This window comes from Gorilla gorilla, chromosome 10 (genome assembly GCF_029281585.2).
Source record: "Gorilla gorilla gorilla isolate KB3781 chromosome 10, NHGRI_mGorGor1-v2.1_pri, whole genome shotgun sequence".
NCBI classification, from domain to species: Eukaryota; Metazoa; Chordata; class Mammalia; order Primates; family Hominidae; genus Gorilla; species Gorilla gorilla.
Genome location: NC_073234.2, coordinates 17,192,189 through 17,209,378, shown reverse-complemented (window position 1 = coordinate 17,209,378; position 17,190 = coordinate 17,192,189). Strand labels below are relative to the sequence as shown.

General features: G+C 45.7%; 2 protein-coding genes across 5 annotated transcripts in view; one reads left to right on the top strand and one right to left on the bottom strand.

Moving 5' to 3' along the window:
* The window catches only part of FBXL14 (F-box and leucine rich repeat protein 14), a 30,169-nt gene extending 23,183 nt beyond the window's left edge, over positions 1-6,986 (top strand). For 3 of the 4 annotated variants that reach the window (XM_031000766.2, XM_031000768.2, XM_019039202.3), the window contains exon 2: positions 6,178-6,986. In XM_031000766.2, the coding sequence (XP_030856626.1) occupies positions 6,178-6,240 (63 nt within the window). In that variant the 3' untranslated portion in view covers positions 6,241-6,986. Of the gene's footprint in view, positions 1-2,329; positions 2,423-6,177 lie in introns of those variants that run through there. The other variant, XM_055357533.2, reaches the window with a different exon arrangement.
* WNT5B (Wnt family member 5B) overlaps positions 1-17,190 on the bottom strand; it is a 125,731-nt gene that overhangs the window by 78,162 nt on the left and 30,379 nt on the right. The window lies entirely within an intron of this gene.

Below are 17,190 nucleotides of genomic sequence, written 5' to 3'. Positions count from 1 at the left end.
CAGCCTGAAAGTTATGAATAACTCTTCTCTCTCTTAGTACATCCTGTGCCCAGAGGATTGTCCCAGCTCTGTCGATTCCGACTTCTGGATTCTGACCGCATTATTTCCTCTCCATCCCCGCTCCACCGCCACTGCCCTAAGTCCGTCCTCATCACTTCTCATTTTGACCATTTTGACCCAGGTCCCAGGACTGATTTTTCTAATGTACAAATCTGATTCTATCACTTCCTGGTCACGATCTCCAGTGGGCTCCTTCTTGCCAATAGGTTAAAATCTAAATTCTGCTGCACGCTGTCCGGGATCCTCGATAACCTGGCCCTGCCTTCCTCTCCACTGCCCCCCCATCCCCGACCTGTATGTGCGTCAGGACTGAACCTCTGCAGTCACGGTTTCTCCAATGATAGACCACGGCCTCTCTGGGAATGGGGCGGGCCCCCTGGACCTGGGTCTACTAGCATATGGACTCAGACCTAAAGATCAGGGTGCCTGGTGCATCTTACTTGGTAACAAAAAAAGCCAAATCAAAATGTTCTTGTGTTGAAAGGGGCACATTATTTGCACTAAAACATACCCTGCATCCAGCTGCAAATGTACAGTAGGAAACTCTTGGGAGCCAAGAAGTGTTCTGTATTGTGACTGTGGTGCTGATTTCATGGGGGTATGCATCTGTCAAAACGCACCATATCGTGCACTTTGAGTGCAGTTTGTTGTACATAAATTATACCTCATAAAGTTATTTAAAAAGTTCCCTCTGTCAACACTAGCTTGCATGGATTGTCATACTCTCACCTAAAATGCTCTATCCTTGCCTATCTGCATGTAAATCCTACTTTTTTTTTCACTGCCCCCAAAGCCTTTCCTGACTCCCCCACGTAAACGTGACTGCCACTTCTCTTGTTTCTCATAGTTTCAGTCATCCCTCCCCATCCTTGGTGGTGAAGCCTCCTAATTCCCCTGGTGGGAATTTGTAGTTAAGGAACTTAACACTTCATAGAAATAACAGGCTTGGGGTGGTGAGGTCTCCAGGGACTAGAGCACAGAACTGTCTTCATTCTGGTACTCTCTGCACCCAGGAAAGTGCTGGGTATAGAGTAGGTGTTCAATCAATATTTGAGGAACAAGGAGATGGGAAGATCTGGAGTTGATACACTCAGTACATTAGGCTTAGCTGATTCTTACTTGAGGAAGACAGACTGAGCTATTAGTAGTGACTTCAAATGGGATAGGGACAATCTTGAAGTAACCTTGCTGGTGAGAAATCTATGAAAACCCCAGCATCTGTTAAAAAGTCACTCTTTGATAACTGCTGTGTCCCTGTCCCAAGGTAATCATTTTAAAGTCAAATAAAAAACATGTATGATTTGGATATTTCAAGTCTCTTTTTCAAAAGCACTATCTCTGTTTATGAAACTGATGAGCTGTGTTGCTTAAGCTCTGCTAACTAAGAAAGTAGTGTTTTACACTGGCTGGGCGCGGTGGCTCACGCCTGTAATCCCAGCACTTTGGGAGGCTGAGGCAGGCGGATCACCTGAGGTCAGGAGTTCGAGACCAGCCTGACCAACATGGAGAAACCCCGTCTCTACTAAAAATACAAAATTAGCTGGGTGTGGTGGCGCATGCCTGTAATCCCAGCCACTCAAGAGGCCGAGGCAGGAGAATCGCTTGAACCTGGGAGGCAGAGGTTGCAGTGAGCCGAGATCATGCCATTGCACTCCAGCCTGGCCAACAAGAGCGAAAACTGTGTCTCAAAAAAACAAAACAAAACAAAACAAAAAACCCACCAGAAAAAAGAAACTGTTTTACACCTACTGCCATGCAATAGCATGCTTTTGATACATGAGTATATGTATAAAGTATAAGATATATACAAGATTCTAAAATAGTGGCTGAAGGACCATGCAATCAGGCAGTCATAGCAATGACCGATTATTAGTGATAAACACATGCCACACAGAGAAAGGACTATGGACATTAATGGCCTATTTAACCTACCACTGTCCTGCAGCAACCGCTCATCTGGAGGAGCAGCAGACAAGGGTAGACGGAGCTGCATTACATGGCGACACTAGGCAGCTTGGTCTACACCATCACTGCTCCTCCCATCATGACCACACCACCTGGGGGGACCACCAAAGGGAAAAAGATCAAGAGAGGCCGAGGAGAATTACTACCGCTTGGTCTCGATGGTCACGTCCTCAAAGATTCATTCACTGACTATTCAGTGTTTGCTCTGAGATGGGCAAAAGTGATCGAGACGCTTGGGTTCCGTTCTGCTCACTTAGTCCTTAACTTGACCGCCCTTCCCCTGCCTCACTTTTTTCACTTGCAGAACCAGACAAAATGCTAGACATTCTGCTCACCATCAGACCCAGGAAAGCCTACAGGGAACCCCACGGCGTGAAATCAGCATCAGCTCAGCAGGCAGGTATTCCAGGCAGAGCACACCGCCATGCCCACCCACGTTTCCCACCTTCACCCTTCAGGCACGAGACCCCACCTTCTGACCACCAGCTCCTGCATTTTTTTTTGCGGAGCCCTCTTGCCCACCCTGGTAGGAAGGAGATGCCAGAGATGAGTGCTCCCTGTGACAGCCCTCAACCAGGGACAGGCAGGAGCCGTTGTATAAGGACACATGTTGTACCCCGGCTGACTTCCCCAGCAGGTTTGGCTCCAATGGCCACCGCCATCACCGGTGTGATAACCCACTCTTGACTGGCTGTCTTCCCTTCCTTGTCTCACTTTCCCACTCTCTGATCAGTAGCTCCTCATGTAACAAGTAATCTACTGGCCTTTGAGTCACTGCTTCAGGGTGGGCTTCTGGAGGAACACAAACTAGGACAACAGGTCTAGTGTGGACAGGACACCGCACTAGACAAAGCTGGGCGGAGTTTAGACCAGAGGGGAAAAACCTCTCTTACATGCAACAACAGCAAAACGTTCTCTTAGGAAGAATCTGAACCTCATAAAAGCCTCCTTCTTGTCTGAAAAGCTTCCTTGCAGAAGGAGCTCAGTGGGCCTGAGGGCAGGAGTACAGCTCTCGAGAGGGATGCTGGCTCTGCAGTGGGCATGTGGTACGCCCTGCCCTCCCTTGGCTCTGTGTGAGCCTCCCTTCCTTTGCACAGGGGACTCTGGGTGAGTGGCACAGCCTTCAACAAAAGTGGCTCTGCTCTTTGGCAATAGTCTTTTCTGTGGGACAGCATAAAATGAGCATTAAACAAACTTCGAGGATGAGCTATGCTCAACAGCTGTAAAGAACCAAGTGGTGCCGGGAGCGGTGGCTCACGCCTGTAATCCCAGCACTTTGGGAGGCCGAGGCAGGCGGATCACGAGTTCAGGAGATCGAGACCATCCTGACTAACACGGTGAAACCCCATCTCTACTAAAAACACAAAAAATTAGTCGGGCGTGGTGGCAGGCGCCTGTAATCCCAGCTACTCAGGAGGCTGAGGCAGGAGAATGGCGTGAACCCGGGAAGCGGAGCTTGCAGTGAGCCGAGATTGCGCCACTGCACTCCAGCCTAGGCGACAGAGCAAGACTCTGTCTCAGACAAAAAAAAAAACCAAGTGGTTTCTTATTTAGCATATGAGAGCGTGGGGTTGAAGAGGGAAGAAGGAAGAGGAGAAGCCTGGTGAAAAGGAGAGGGAATGGAAAGGAGAGGGAGAGAGAGAGAGAGAATTAGAAAACATCAGAAATTAAGTGGATAAAATAAATGACCACTTCACAAATAACCACTACCTTTCCTCAACCTGGAAAGGAAAATGAAAAGGAGAAAAAAGAGAAGCAAAACAAGCATTGATTATATAAATTTGCATGTACAGAGATAAAGGTGCACCAGCTTTTCCTTTTTGTTCTGTAAAAGCTTCAATATATTCTTTATATCTCAATCCTATGAAAATACTTGTGAGATTATAATCATGCTTATATTATTAAAGATAATTATTCTGGGTTATTCTCCATGTCTCAGGACTGTGCCTTTTGCTGGTCAGCCTAAAGTGACCTCACAGAAGCACAATTTATATCTGAAGTGGGTTTTTTTGTAGACAACACATAGCTGGGTCTTATTTTTTGACCCACTATGACAATCTTTTTTTGTTTTTTGAGATGGAGTCTCTGTCACCCAGGCTGGAGGGCAATGGCGTGATCTTGGCTCACTACAACCTCCACCTCCTGGGTTCAAGTGATTCTCTTGCCTCAGCCTCGCGAGTAGCTGGGATTACAGGCACCCGCCACCACGCCAGGCTAATTTTTGTATTTTTAGTAGAGGGGGGTTTCACAGGTAATATGAGTTTCTTATAATAACACCATAATCCTAATTCCTCCCCCCCATCCCTTGTAATATTGTTGTCACTCATTTCCCTTATACATAAGTATATATCTAAGGGTACATAATTGAATACATTGTTGTTATTACTTTGAACAGTTATCTGTTAGATGAAGAATAAGAAAAATAAGTTATTATTTTGCTTTCACTTATTCCTTCTCTGCCCTCTTTCTTTATGTAAATCTAAGTTTCTGACCTATAGCATTTTCTTTCTCTCTAAAGAATTTCTTGTAACATTTCTTGCAAGGCAGATCTACTGGCAACAAATTCCCTGAAGTTTTGTTTGTCTGAAAAAGTCTTTATTCTCCTTTACTTTTAAAGGATAATTGTGCAGGGTTCAGAGTTCTAGGCTGGTGGGTTTTCTCTCTCCACCCTCACATCTCACTCCACTCTCTCCTTGCTCACCTGGTTTCTGAGGATAAGTCAGGTGCATTTCTTCCCTTTGCTCCTCTACAGGTAATGTGTTTTTTTCACTCTGGCCCCTTCCAGGACTTTTTCTTTATCTTTGATTTTCTGCAGTTTGAAAATGATATGCCCAGGTGTAGTTTTTCTGGCATTTGTCCTGATTCTCTGAGATTCCTGGATCTGTGGTTTAGTGTCTGACATTAATTTGGAGAAATCTGTCATTACCATTTCAAATATTTCTTCTTTCTTCTCCTCCTGGTATTCCCATTACACATGCTACACCTTTTGTAGATGCCCCACAGTTCTTGGATATTCTGTTCTGTGTGTGTGCGCATGTGTGTGTGCGCATGTGTGTGTGCGTGTATGTGTGCATGTGTGTGTGGGGGTGGGTTTTCTCTTCCCTTTTCACATGTGGAGGTTTCTATTGAGATAACCTTATGCTCAGAGATCCTCTCCTCAGCTGTGTCCAGTCCACAAATCCATCAAAGCCCATCAGCGGCATTCTTCATTTCCGTCACTGTGCTTTGCTCTCTGCCACTTCATTTGGTTTTTTCTTAGATTCCCATCTCCCTGCTTTCATTGCGCACCTGTTCCTGCATGCTGCCTACTTTATCCATTACAGCCCCTCACATTAATCAGAGCTGCTTTCAATTTCCTGCCTGGTAATTCCAGCATCCCTGCTGTCTCTGAGTCTGGTTGTGAAGCTTGCTCTGTCCCTTCAACATGTGTTATTTGATTCTTATTTCATTTTATTATTATTATTATTTTTGAGACAGAGTACCACTCTGTCGCCCAGGCTGCAGTGCAGTGGCGCGATCTTGGCTCACCGCAACCTCTGCCTCCCGGTTCAAGCGGTTCTCTTGCCTCAGCCTCCTGAGTAGCTGGGATTACAGGTGCTTGCCACCACGCCCAGCTAATTTTTCTTTTCTTTATTTTCCTTTTTTTTTTTTTTTTTAATTTTTAGTAGAGATGGGGTTTTGCCATATTGGCCAGGCTGGTCTCGAACTCCTGACCTCAGGTGATCCGCCCGCTTCGACCTCCCAAAGTGCTGGGATTACAGGCGTCAGCCACTGTGCCAGGCCCTATTTGCCCTTTAGTATGTCTTATATCTTTTTCATGATAGCGGCTCTGATTGGGTAAAGGCAACTGCTGTAAAGAGGCCGTGAGTTTGTGGTGGGAAGGTCTACTCTATAGTCTACAATCAGGCCTCAGAGTTTTGGTGAGCTTGCACCCCTCAGCTAACGTTCACAAATGCGTCTCCGTCCTCCCTCCCGCCCCCACCTTAAGTGAGCCGGGAGATGGCTAGAGTGGGCTGGCGTGGGAGTTTCCCTTCCCCCAGGTCAGTTAGGCGCTGATAAAGCCGCGGTGGGGTTAGGGGAGGCGACCTCGTTAGGAAGAGCAGAGTGCGGCAGCCTCTTTCAAAATGGTCCTTTTTCTTCTTCCCACTGCAGGAGGCACGAGGGGATTTTTCCCCATTATTCACTGTGAGAACTCGGGGAAGCTCCAGAAGGTGAGGGAGAGGGGACAACGACATGGTTCCCGTGGATCTTTAACTTCCAGACTTGCCCGCTCTGCGCCTCCGGCACTCTGGTGATGACAGCTCAGGTTTCCCTGCCTGTCACTGCTCCGGCAGAGGCTGCTGCCCAGGGCTTCTGCTCCGGTACCTTGTGAAGCTGCATTCTCCTGCCGGTTTCTCCAGTTCTGGGGACGGTGGTTTGCTCTGAGACCTCGCTTCCTTTATGGATCCAAGGAGACTTGCTTTTTCAGTCTGTTCAGCTTTTTACTTGCTAGGATGGAATTGCAATTTGCAAGCTTCTTCGACAGGAAACTAGAAGTTCCACACTTTACTTTTATACATATAAATATATACATGTGTACATATATCTATGTACAGGGGTATTATATATATACATATAAAATGATGATATATATAATGATGATATGTATTACTGAGAACGTAAAATATCATTACATAGTGATAGCTGGACACACAAGGAATTCACAACTCCCCAAAGAAAATACATCTGGATGACCTGCCTAGCAGTTTCCCCATGAAATAGTGGAATGTCTCCATATTTCATTCCCTGTTCCTGCCCTGAAACAGTTTCAATCACTGACAAATCATTGTTATTCATTAATAATGTTCACTGAGTGCCCGTATGTGAAAGAAATCCACTCTACATTCCACAGATGCATTTCCTCTCCCCACGGGGTTTCCATTTGAACGGGAACAATGTAGAATATATCTGTCTTCCCTTTATAGATTCCATTTGGGTTTTTTGTTGTTGTTTCTTGTTCTCTCTCTCTCTCTCTCTCTCTCTCTCTCTCTCTCTCTCTGGTCCAGAGGAATAATTTCCTGGTTTTGTAAACTAAACCGGATCATGTCACTTCCATGAATCAGGGAATACTTTATGAAGGAGTAAGGATTTACAGAGGACTGGGGATAAGAGACGGAGGGAAGCTGAACAGAAGGCAAATGAAACTGGCTGAGCCTCTTCAGAACACAGGACAATTCCTGGTGGTGAGTCAGTCTGGATGGGGGAATGGGACACCTTACATGGGGATCAAGGAAGAATCACTGGGGTCAAAAAGAGCACATGTCAAGAAGATGTCAAACTGATGACAAGCAAATATTGCCCCAGTATTACAATTCCTGTTGCCCCATCTCAAAATTACCCTGTCAGTTTGATGGGATAAAATTCTCAGACCCCGTTTCATACCACAGACACTGAATCCCTATTCCACAGCTTAGGAAGTCCGAAGAAGTAGACGGTATGTGTGTCTTCCAAAGCTGTCTACCAGAGATGATCAAGGTGTTGGAGAACTTTTGTCTCTCTTAATTGTTCTGGTAACTGCTGTGTACAACGAGGCTAAACACTCACTGATAAGAATTCTCTCCCTGCTGCCCCAATGCAACTTCTAGGTTGTACACTACTAGTACAAGAGTCCTAACGCAGTAACTTGCCTACACGCAGAAACTGGCTGACCTGGGCTTTGGGTGTAGAAACCCTTCCAAAAACATGAGTATCATCCAGGAGTCTAAACAATTTGATGGGTAGACCTTATATTGAATCACAAAGGTTCAGGAGTAGGAATTAGCTAGTCCAGTGGTTTTTTAAAAAAAAATGTTTTTAAAGAAGGAGAACTCTATTTTTCCACTAAAATCATATGTTGAAGCAAAACTAATAACATTTATGTAGTTGAAAATTGGGTAGGAGAAGAGATCTCCACTGGCCCCTAAGTAAGAACTGTCTCGAAGTTCTGTCTCGAAAACCACTTATCTAGCCCAATTCCTCAATTTTTATTGTTTTTTGTTTGTTTTTATTTGTAATATTTATTTATTTTTTTTTGAGATGGAATTTGACTCTTGTCACCCAGGCTGGAGTGCAGTGGCACGATCCCCGCTCACTGCAACCTCCACCTTCTGGGTTCAAGTGATTCTCGTGCCTCAGCATCCTGAGTAGCTGGGATTATAGGCACATGCCACCCCATCCGGCTAATTTTTGTATTTTTAGTAGAGACAGGGTTTTGCCCTGTTGGCCAAGCTGGTCTCCAACTCCTGACCTCAGGTGATCCACCCATCTTGGCCTCCCAAAGTGCTGGGATTACAGGCATGAGCCACTGTGCCTGGCCTATTTTTATGTTTTTAAACAAGGTGTTGCCCTGTCACCCAGGCTGGAGTGCAGGGGCACTATTGTAACTCACTGCAGCCTTGAACTTCTGGCCTCAAGCAATCTTCCCACCTTGGTCCCCCAGCAGTGCTGGGGTTACAGGCACGAGCCACTGCACCCTGCGCAATCCCTCCATTCCTATAGGTGAGGAAATGGGAACACAAAGAAGGCAGGTAAATTACCCAGGGTTACGGGACTAGGGGTAAATCTGGTTCCTGATGCTTAATCCTTTGCTCTTTCTACTATAACCCCTGTCTCTGAGAATCTATTCTGAATCCATGGAACTACACATGGTGATCTTAAGCCACAAAAATTACTGACACAGTGTTTTCATTAAGGACTCCCCCTGCCCTGTCCATTTCCTGAGAATGAGAGGTTTCTAGTTCTTTGTACCACATTAACTCCAATTGGTAATTTTGAATTCCTTGTTGGCAGAAGTAATATAGATCAGATTCCATTAAACGTATTGCTACAGTGAAAATTTATTTCTTAAAAAAATTCAAACCCAGCTTATGGTCTACAGACTTCAGTAAGATTTAATCAGCAACAGTTTAGATTATACTGCAAAAGAATTTGGATGGTGTTTGGGACTTTATTATGAATAGGTTTTGCCTATATTGCGTATATTGGCCTCATGTTGGCACCTTCAATAATTCTGACAGCAGTTGGCTTCCAAATCCCTCACCATAAAAGTGGTTGCATATTATGAAATCCAACACTGATATCCCAGCATCCCAAGGAGTTTATCCCTATATCTCATTTAGTTATCTTCCAAGTAATCTGCTGTGATATGCAGTTTGCTACCCTGGCACAGACAGGAGGAAAAGAACCATCAGCCGCCCTAAGCCTGCAGTTCTGAGGCTCCCCCAAGGCTTCGATGGGCCTTTCTAGGAGGTGGCTCTGTGATTCCAGCCTCAACACCAAGGAATCTTGGGTTATTTATGAGATCAGAGCCCTTATTAATGTAATTCTGTTCAAGGCAATTTAAACGAATGAAATAGGCATGATGGTGCACGCCTGTGGTCCCAGCTACTTGTGATGCTGAGGAGGGGGGATCGCTTGAGCCCAGGAGTTTAAGGCTGCAGTGAGCCACGATGGTACCACTGCACTCCAGCCTGGCAACACAGCAAGACCCTGCCTCTGAAACTTTTTTTTTAAATTTAAAAAAAGAAGGGAAGATAAGTGAGAATTTGAAAGAAATGACAGACATATTTGAAAGCTGCAGGGGCAGGTGGAGGCAGCCACGGAGGACACGGCGGGGCGTCAGCTTGTGGGGCTGGAAGTTCCGTGCGAGCACCTAGAGCGAGGTCTCTCATACTCGTTCCCACACCACTGAGATTGGCGTTTCACTAAGGACCGATTGAGGAAGCAACAGCAATGAAAAGGAAGCCACGAGGAACGAGGAAACTGTCTACATGGAGTATAAACTCACGGCCAGCATCCAAGGAAAACATCAAATTGGAAAGAAAAAAACAGAAACATTTCAGATGGCGAAGCTGAAACTCAGTCTCTGGGATGTGGCGACTTTGGTCTCCCTCTCACGCCTGACAGTGGAGTCAGAACCCTGTCATTTTTAGAGGCTGGGTTCCTGGCATGCGATGCCTCTGGTACAAAAGAACCCACTCACTGCGCAAGTGGTCTGGGCAGGGGACTAGGTGTGTGGGGCCAACTCACATCCCTGACTCCTGTTTCTCAGCCATTAGCTCACATCTGAAACCTGGTATTAGAACAGTTCATGCCGGGACACTCTTTGAACTCTGTTTGCCCGAGTCCTGGCACTGCTGCCCTACAAAGGAAGGAGAATTTTAATAGCATTAAACACACACACACACACACACACACACACACAAGGGAAAGAGGATGAAATACTTGTAAAGCTTTTGATAGTATCGAGTCATACACATATAAGCATGCAAGTGGTAAGAGTACTGAATGTTCTAGAACATACACAATACAAGTTGCAGTAGAACTACCTTTTATATTACCTCATGGAGCAGCAAGGCTACGTTAGAGCTGAGAAGAAAACTGAGGCTTCTAAACATTTGGGGCTTTTGAATACCTCTCCCCATATATTGTTTTGGAGTGACCCCCAGCTTTCTGAAGAGCACGGAGGGTGGAGCATGGCCATTCTGCAGCACTGTAGAAAGAGCAACGGGCTTTAGAGCTCAGTTATGCTGATGTTTCCTGCGTGACATAGGGCAGACGACCTAGCCTCTGGTCCTGTTTCCTCATCTTTATTTATTTATTTATTTATTTATATTTTTTTGAGACGGAGTCTCACTCTGTCGCCTAGGCTGGAGTGCAGTGGCGTAATCTCGGCTCACTGCAACCTGCACCTACCAGGTTCAAGCAATTCTCCTGCCTCAGCCTCCTGAGTAGCTGGAATTACAGGTGTATGCTACCGTGCCTGGCTAATTTTTCTATTTTTAGGAGAGACGGGGTTTCACCATGTTGGCCAGGCTGGTCTCGAACTCCTGACCTCAGGTGATCCACCCGCATCGGCCTGCCAAAGTGCTGGGATTACAGGTGTGACCGTGCCCAGCCCTGTTTCGTTGTCTTTAAAATGAGAATATGAAAGCCTTCTTCACAGGGTTGTAGTTGGAATAAACGAAATGAGATGATGTATGTAAAGCAGATGCTTTGTTCATTTGATCAATATTAATTAAGCACCTTACTACATGTCAGGCACTGTGTGAGGTGCTGGAAATAAACGTTAGTAGGAACAGACCTGGCATCTGTCTCCTTGGAGCGTGCAGTGTAGCCACCCATTGTGTCACTAATAGTGGCACTTACTGTGAATGGCCTGTCTTGACTGAGGTGCACAGGTGGTACTTACACAGGTCACAAAGATGAGCAAAGTACAGGCACTGCTGCTGAACTGCTTAAATCTGATTAAAAAGCTAGGACAACCATAACCACATAATTGGATGCCTCTGCCACTAATTAAGTGATCTTGGGGAAATTATTTAACAATTTTGGACCTCAGTTTCCCCATAAGTAAAATGAGGAGGTTGGACTGGATTAATGGTTCCCAAACGTGGCTGAGTATCACAATTGCCTGGGGAAGCTTTTAAAAGTAAATATTCCAGGGACCCACCCCAGACTTGCTCATCAGAATCTCTAAGTGTGGGGTTCAGGGATCTGTAGTAATTTTTAAAATGTCCCCAAGTGATCCAACACAGATATTTTGGTCTTAGTCCATATGTCAGATCCCTTTTAACGAAAGAGTTCTGGGATAAATTACTATAATCCAAAGCCGAAGCAAAGAGTGCCACAGAAAAGGCACCAGCACAATGTTATGAGTTAGGAAAAGGCAAACATCTCAGGGGAGGCAGCAGCACTGAAGCGGAACTTGAGCTGGGCCTTGGATGAGGGCTGGAACCTGAACTTGAGGGGAGAGAGAAAAGGAAGAGTATGGAGAACTGAAGCCAAACATTTGGTGGAGGACAGACTGCTTGAATGGGAATGATGGGATCTAAGGTTGGCAAGGTAAATCAAGACAAACTCCCTTAGTTATTCCATCCATCCATCCATCTGTCCATCCATCCGCCCATCCATTCATTCATTTAAATGTCCCTCCATCCAGGCATTCAGGAATGCCTAGCAGTGTGAAATATGTACTATTCTAGGCCCTGAGGGTGGAAAGATAAAGACATAGTTCTGGCTGACCTAGCACGGCTACAGACACCCAGACAGTGACAGAAGCCAATGGTGCTAAAAGAAGTGCAGGGCAGGCTGGGCATGGTGGCTCACGCCTTTAATCCCAGCACTTTGGGAGGCCGAGGCAGGCAGATCATGAGGTCAGGAGTTCAAGCCCAGCCTGGCCAACATGGTGAAACGCTGTCTCTACTAAAAATACAAAAACCCGCTGTGTGTGGTGGTGCCCGCCTGTAATCCTAGCTACTCTGGAGGCTGAGGCTGGAGAATTACTTAAACCCAGGAGGCGGAGGTTGCAGTGAGCCAAGATCACCCCACTGTACTCCAGCCTGGGTGATAAGAGTGAAACTCCGTCTTGGGGAAAAAAAAAAAAGTGCAGGGCAAAGGCAGCCCAGAGGACTAACTGTGCCCAGAAAAGACAGACATCTGAAAGTAAAGGAGAGATAACTGGGTGTTACAGGTTCAACTGTGTCTCCCCAAAATGATATGTTGATGTCCTAACTTCCAGTTCCTCTGAAAATGACCTTAGGGGATACCTGAACACAGAGACAGACATGCACTGTCTTTCTGAAGACAGTGCGAAGACAGAGATAGAAGGCCCCATGAAGGCTGGGGACTGACTGATGTTCTGCAGTCTAGGAATGCCAAAGACGGCCAGCAAATCACCACATGTGGGGAGAGAGGCCTGGAGCAGCTTCTCTTCACAGCCTCAGAAGGAACCAATCCTGCCAACACCTTGATCTTGGACTTTGGGCCTCCAGAACTGTGAGAAAGTAAATTTCTGTTGTTTGAAGCTCCCCAGCTTGGTGGTACTTTGTTCCCGCAGCTCTGGGAAACCACACAAAAAGCAGACGCAAAAGGAGAGCCGTTAGAAACTGCATTATTGTAGGCTTGGCAGCTGATTTTTGAATTGTTGGGTTAGCCAGCTAATTAAGCAGCTAGAGTGGTGCCTAGCACACAGCAAGAGCTCAATAAACACTTGTGAGTAACGAATGGGAGGCTGGGGAGAAGGAGTAAAAATGGGCTCCCAGGGAGAATGCTGAGATGTGGAGGAAATGCAGTCCCAGTCTCAGGCACGTCGAACCTCTCCAGAGAGAGAGATCCAGAGGCAGCTGGAGCACAGCCGTGAAGCTTGGGAGCCAGAGATTAAGTTTTGGAAATCATCCATATAGAGATAATAGGTTAGATGCAGTTAAACATTATATAGAAAAAAGAAAAGAACACTACAGGCGGCTGGGCGCGGTGGCTCACGCCTGTAATCCCAGCACTTTGGGAGGCCGAGGCGGGTGGATCACGAGGTCAGGAGATCGAGACCATCCTGGCTAACATGGTGAAACCCCGTCTCTACTAAAAACACAAAAAATTAGCTGGGCGTGGTGGCGGGCGCCTGTAATCCCAGCTACTGGGAGGCTGAGGCAGGAGAATGGCGTGAACCCAGGAGGCGGAGCCTGCAGTGAGCCGAGATCGCGCCACTGCACTCCAGCCTGGGCGACAGAGCGAGACTCCATCTCAAAAAAAAAAAAAAAAAAAAAAAAAAAAAAAGAACACTACAGGCAGACATACTGTAATTTAGGGTCTCAGAAAAGGACAGAGAAAAAGTAGAGGAAAGACACAAGTCCAGCATCAGAGAAGACAGGAGTGGAGGCTTCAGGGAGGAGGACCCGGCTACAAGAAAACAGAAAAGGAAGACCTGTTTCAAGTGATCTGCTTTCCATGGCACAACTGCTGTGTTGTTTTGTTTTGTTTTGTTTTGTTTTTAACCTAAACCCATGACAATTCCTGAATGGTTTCCAATGGAGCAGCTTTTGAATTTCGTAAATTCAAGAAAGATTCTGGAGGAAAAGATGAAGATGTTAGTATTTTAATCCTGAGTGTTTCAATAGCAATCTCAGCCTGAGGAGCTCAAAGACTGTGGGCTCAGGCAAACAATCTAGGAGTGAATATTATGTCCCTAATAAAAAGGCTTGGCCGGGCGCGGTGGCTCACGCCTGTAATCCCAGCACTTTGGGAGGCCAAGGCGCGTGGATCACAAGGTCAGGAGATCGAGACCATCCTGGCTAACATGGTGAAACCCTGTCTCTACTAAAAATACAAAAAATTAGCCAGGCGTGGTGGCGGGCGCCTGTAGTCCCAGCTACTCTGGAGGCTGAGGCAGGAGAATGGCGTGAACCCGGGAGGCGGAGCTTGCAGTGAGCCAAGAACATGCCACTGCACTCCAGCCTGGGCGACAGAGCGAGACTCCGTCTCAAAAAAAAAGTGGGGGGGGGGGGCCCAGAGAAGTAAAAATTCGTGACTTGGTTTTAGGTAGAAGATCAGGTTCCAGTGAAGAGCTCGGTTCTGACTCTTGGGCAAATATTCAAATCAGAGCACCAGCCATTTATTCATATAACACATTATTGACCACCTGGCACTGAGCTAGAGGCACAAAGGTGAATAAACTCATCAAGGAGCTTACAGTTTAATGGGGAAGACAGAGACATTATCAGGTACTTAAAAAATATGTTGAAGACCTTAGCTAAAGAAACTTTAGAAATCAATAATATGGAGGATCCCCCAAAACTAAAAATACTCTGCCCCCACTGTGTTCACAAGATCAGCATCAAGCAAAGATTAATCTCAAGACTTGTTGTTTTTCTTGTTGGGTTTTGGACTTACTTGCAACCCCTTTCTTCTTATTTCTCCCTTTTGGAATGGGAACATCTATCCTATACATGTCCCACCATTGTATTTTGGAAGCACATTAACTTGTTTGATTTCATGGGTTCACAGCTAGAGAGCAGTTTGCCTTAGGATGAAACAAACCTTTGAGGCTCATCTGTGTCTGGTTTAGATGAGATTCTGGTTTTTGGACTTTTGAGTTGGTGCTGGAAGAAGTTAAGACTCTTGGAGGGGCGCGGTGGCTCAGGCCGGGGGTAGTGGCTCACGCCTGTAATCCCGGCACTTTGGGAGGCTGACGCGGGCGGATCACCTGAGGTCGGGAGTTCGAAACCAGCCTGACCAACCTGGAGAAACCCCGTCTCTACTAAATATACAAAATCAGCTGGGCATGGTGGCACATGCGTGTAATCCCAGCTACTCGGGAGGCTGGGGAGGGAGAATCGGTTGAACCTGGGAGGTGAAGGTTGAGGTGAGCTCAGATTGCACCATTGCACTCCAGCCTGGGCAACAAGAGCGAAACTTCGTCAAAAAAAAAACAAAAAAAAACACCTCTTAAGGCTACTGAGATAGAACGAAGAACGAATGTATTTTGTGTGTAAGAAGGACATGAGTTTAAGGGGGCCACGGCTGGAATGCTATGGTCTGAATGTGTGTCTATACCCCCCAAATTAATATGTTGGAGCTTAACCCCCAAGGTGATAGTACTAAGAGGTAGGGCCTTTTGGGAAGTGATTCAGCCCCTTATAAGAATGGCTGAGAGGAGTGCTCTTGCTCCTTCCCTCTTCCACCCCTTCTGCCGTGTGAGGACACAGCAAGAAGGCACCATCTTGGAAGTGGAGATCAAGCCGTCACCAGAGGCCAAACCTGCTGGTGCCTGTCTTTTGAACTTCCCAGCCTCCAGAACTGAGAAATGAATTTCTGTTGTTCATACATTTTTTAAAGCCTAAAAATGGAATTACCATATGATCTAGCAATCCCACTTATGGATATAGATCCAAAATCATTGGAATCAGTATGTTGAATAAATATCTTCACTCCCATGTTCATTTCAGCATTATTCATAATAACCAAGATATGGAATCAACCTAAGTGTCCATCAATGGATGAATGGATAAAGGAAATGTGGCATATATACAATGGATTACTAACAGCCTTTAAAAAGGGGAAATCCTGTCATTTCTGACAACATGAATGAACCTGGAGGATACTATGCTGAGTGAAATAAGCCAGGCAAGAGAGATAAATACCATATAATATCACTTATGTGTGGTATCTTAAAAAGTCAAACTTACAGAATTACAGTGTAGAATGGTGGTTACCAGATACTGGGGGTGAGGGGTGGGGAATGCAGAGATGTTGACCAATGGGTAGAAAGTTCCAGTTAGACAGGAGGAATAATTCTTCAAGATCTATTACCCAGCATGGCAACCACAGTTAATAATAATGTATTATATATCTCAAAATTGCTAAAAGAATAGATTTTAAGTGCACTCACTACAAAAAAGGATAAGTATGTGAGGTGATAGATGTGTCAGCTTGATATAATCATTCCACAAGGTATACATATATCGAAACATCACATTGTACCCTGTAAATTTACAATTGTTATTTGTCAACTACAAATAAAAATTGAAGTTAAAAAATAAAAAAGTAATATTCTGTTGGGGGGATAAATAAACAAAATATTGTATACACATACAATGGAATATTATTCAGCCTTAAAAAAGCAAGGAAATTCTGATGCATGCAACGACATGGATGAAATATTGCTAAGTTTCATCCATGGGCCAGGCGGGGTGGCTCACACCTGTAATCCCAGCACTTTGGGAGGCCGAGGCGGGGGGATCACGAGGTCAGGAGATCGAGACCTTCCTGGCTAACACAGTGAAACCCCGTCTCTACTAAAAATACAAAAAAATTAGCCAGGCCTGGTGGCAGGCACCTGTAGTCCCAGCTACTCGGGAGGCTGAGGCAGGAGAATGGCGTGAACCCGGGAGGTGGAGCTTGCAGTGAGCCGAGATTGCACCACTGGACTCCAGCCTGGGCGACAGAGTGAGATTCTATCTCAAAAAAAAAAAAAAAAAAAAAGTTTCATCCATGGATGAAACATGGATGCTAAGCAAAATAAGCCAGACACAAAAGGACATATTTTATAATTCCACTTCTAAGAGGTATTTAGAATAGACAAATTCATAGATAGAAAGTAGGTCCCGATGTGGTGGCTCGCACCTGTAATCCAGCACTTTGGGAGGCTGAGGTGGGAGGATCGCATGAGCCCAGGAGTTTGAGACCAGCCTGGTCAACATGGTGAGACCCTGTCTCTACAAAATAAAAAAACTAAAAAATTAGCAGAGTGTGGTGGCACACACCTGTAGTCCCAGCTACTTAGGAGGCTGAGGTGAGAGGACTGCTTAAGCCCAGAAGTTTGAGCCTGCAGTGAGCTGTGGTTGCACCACTGCACTCCAACTTGGGTAACAG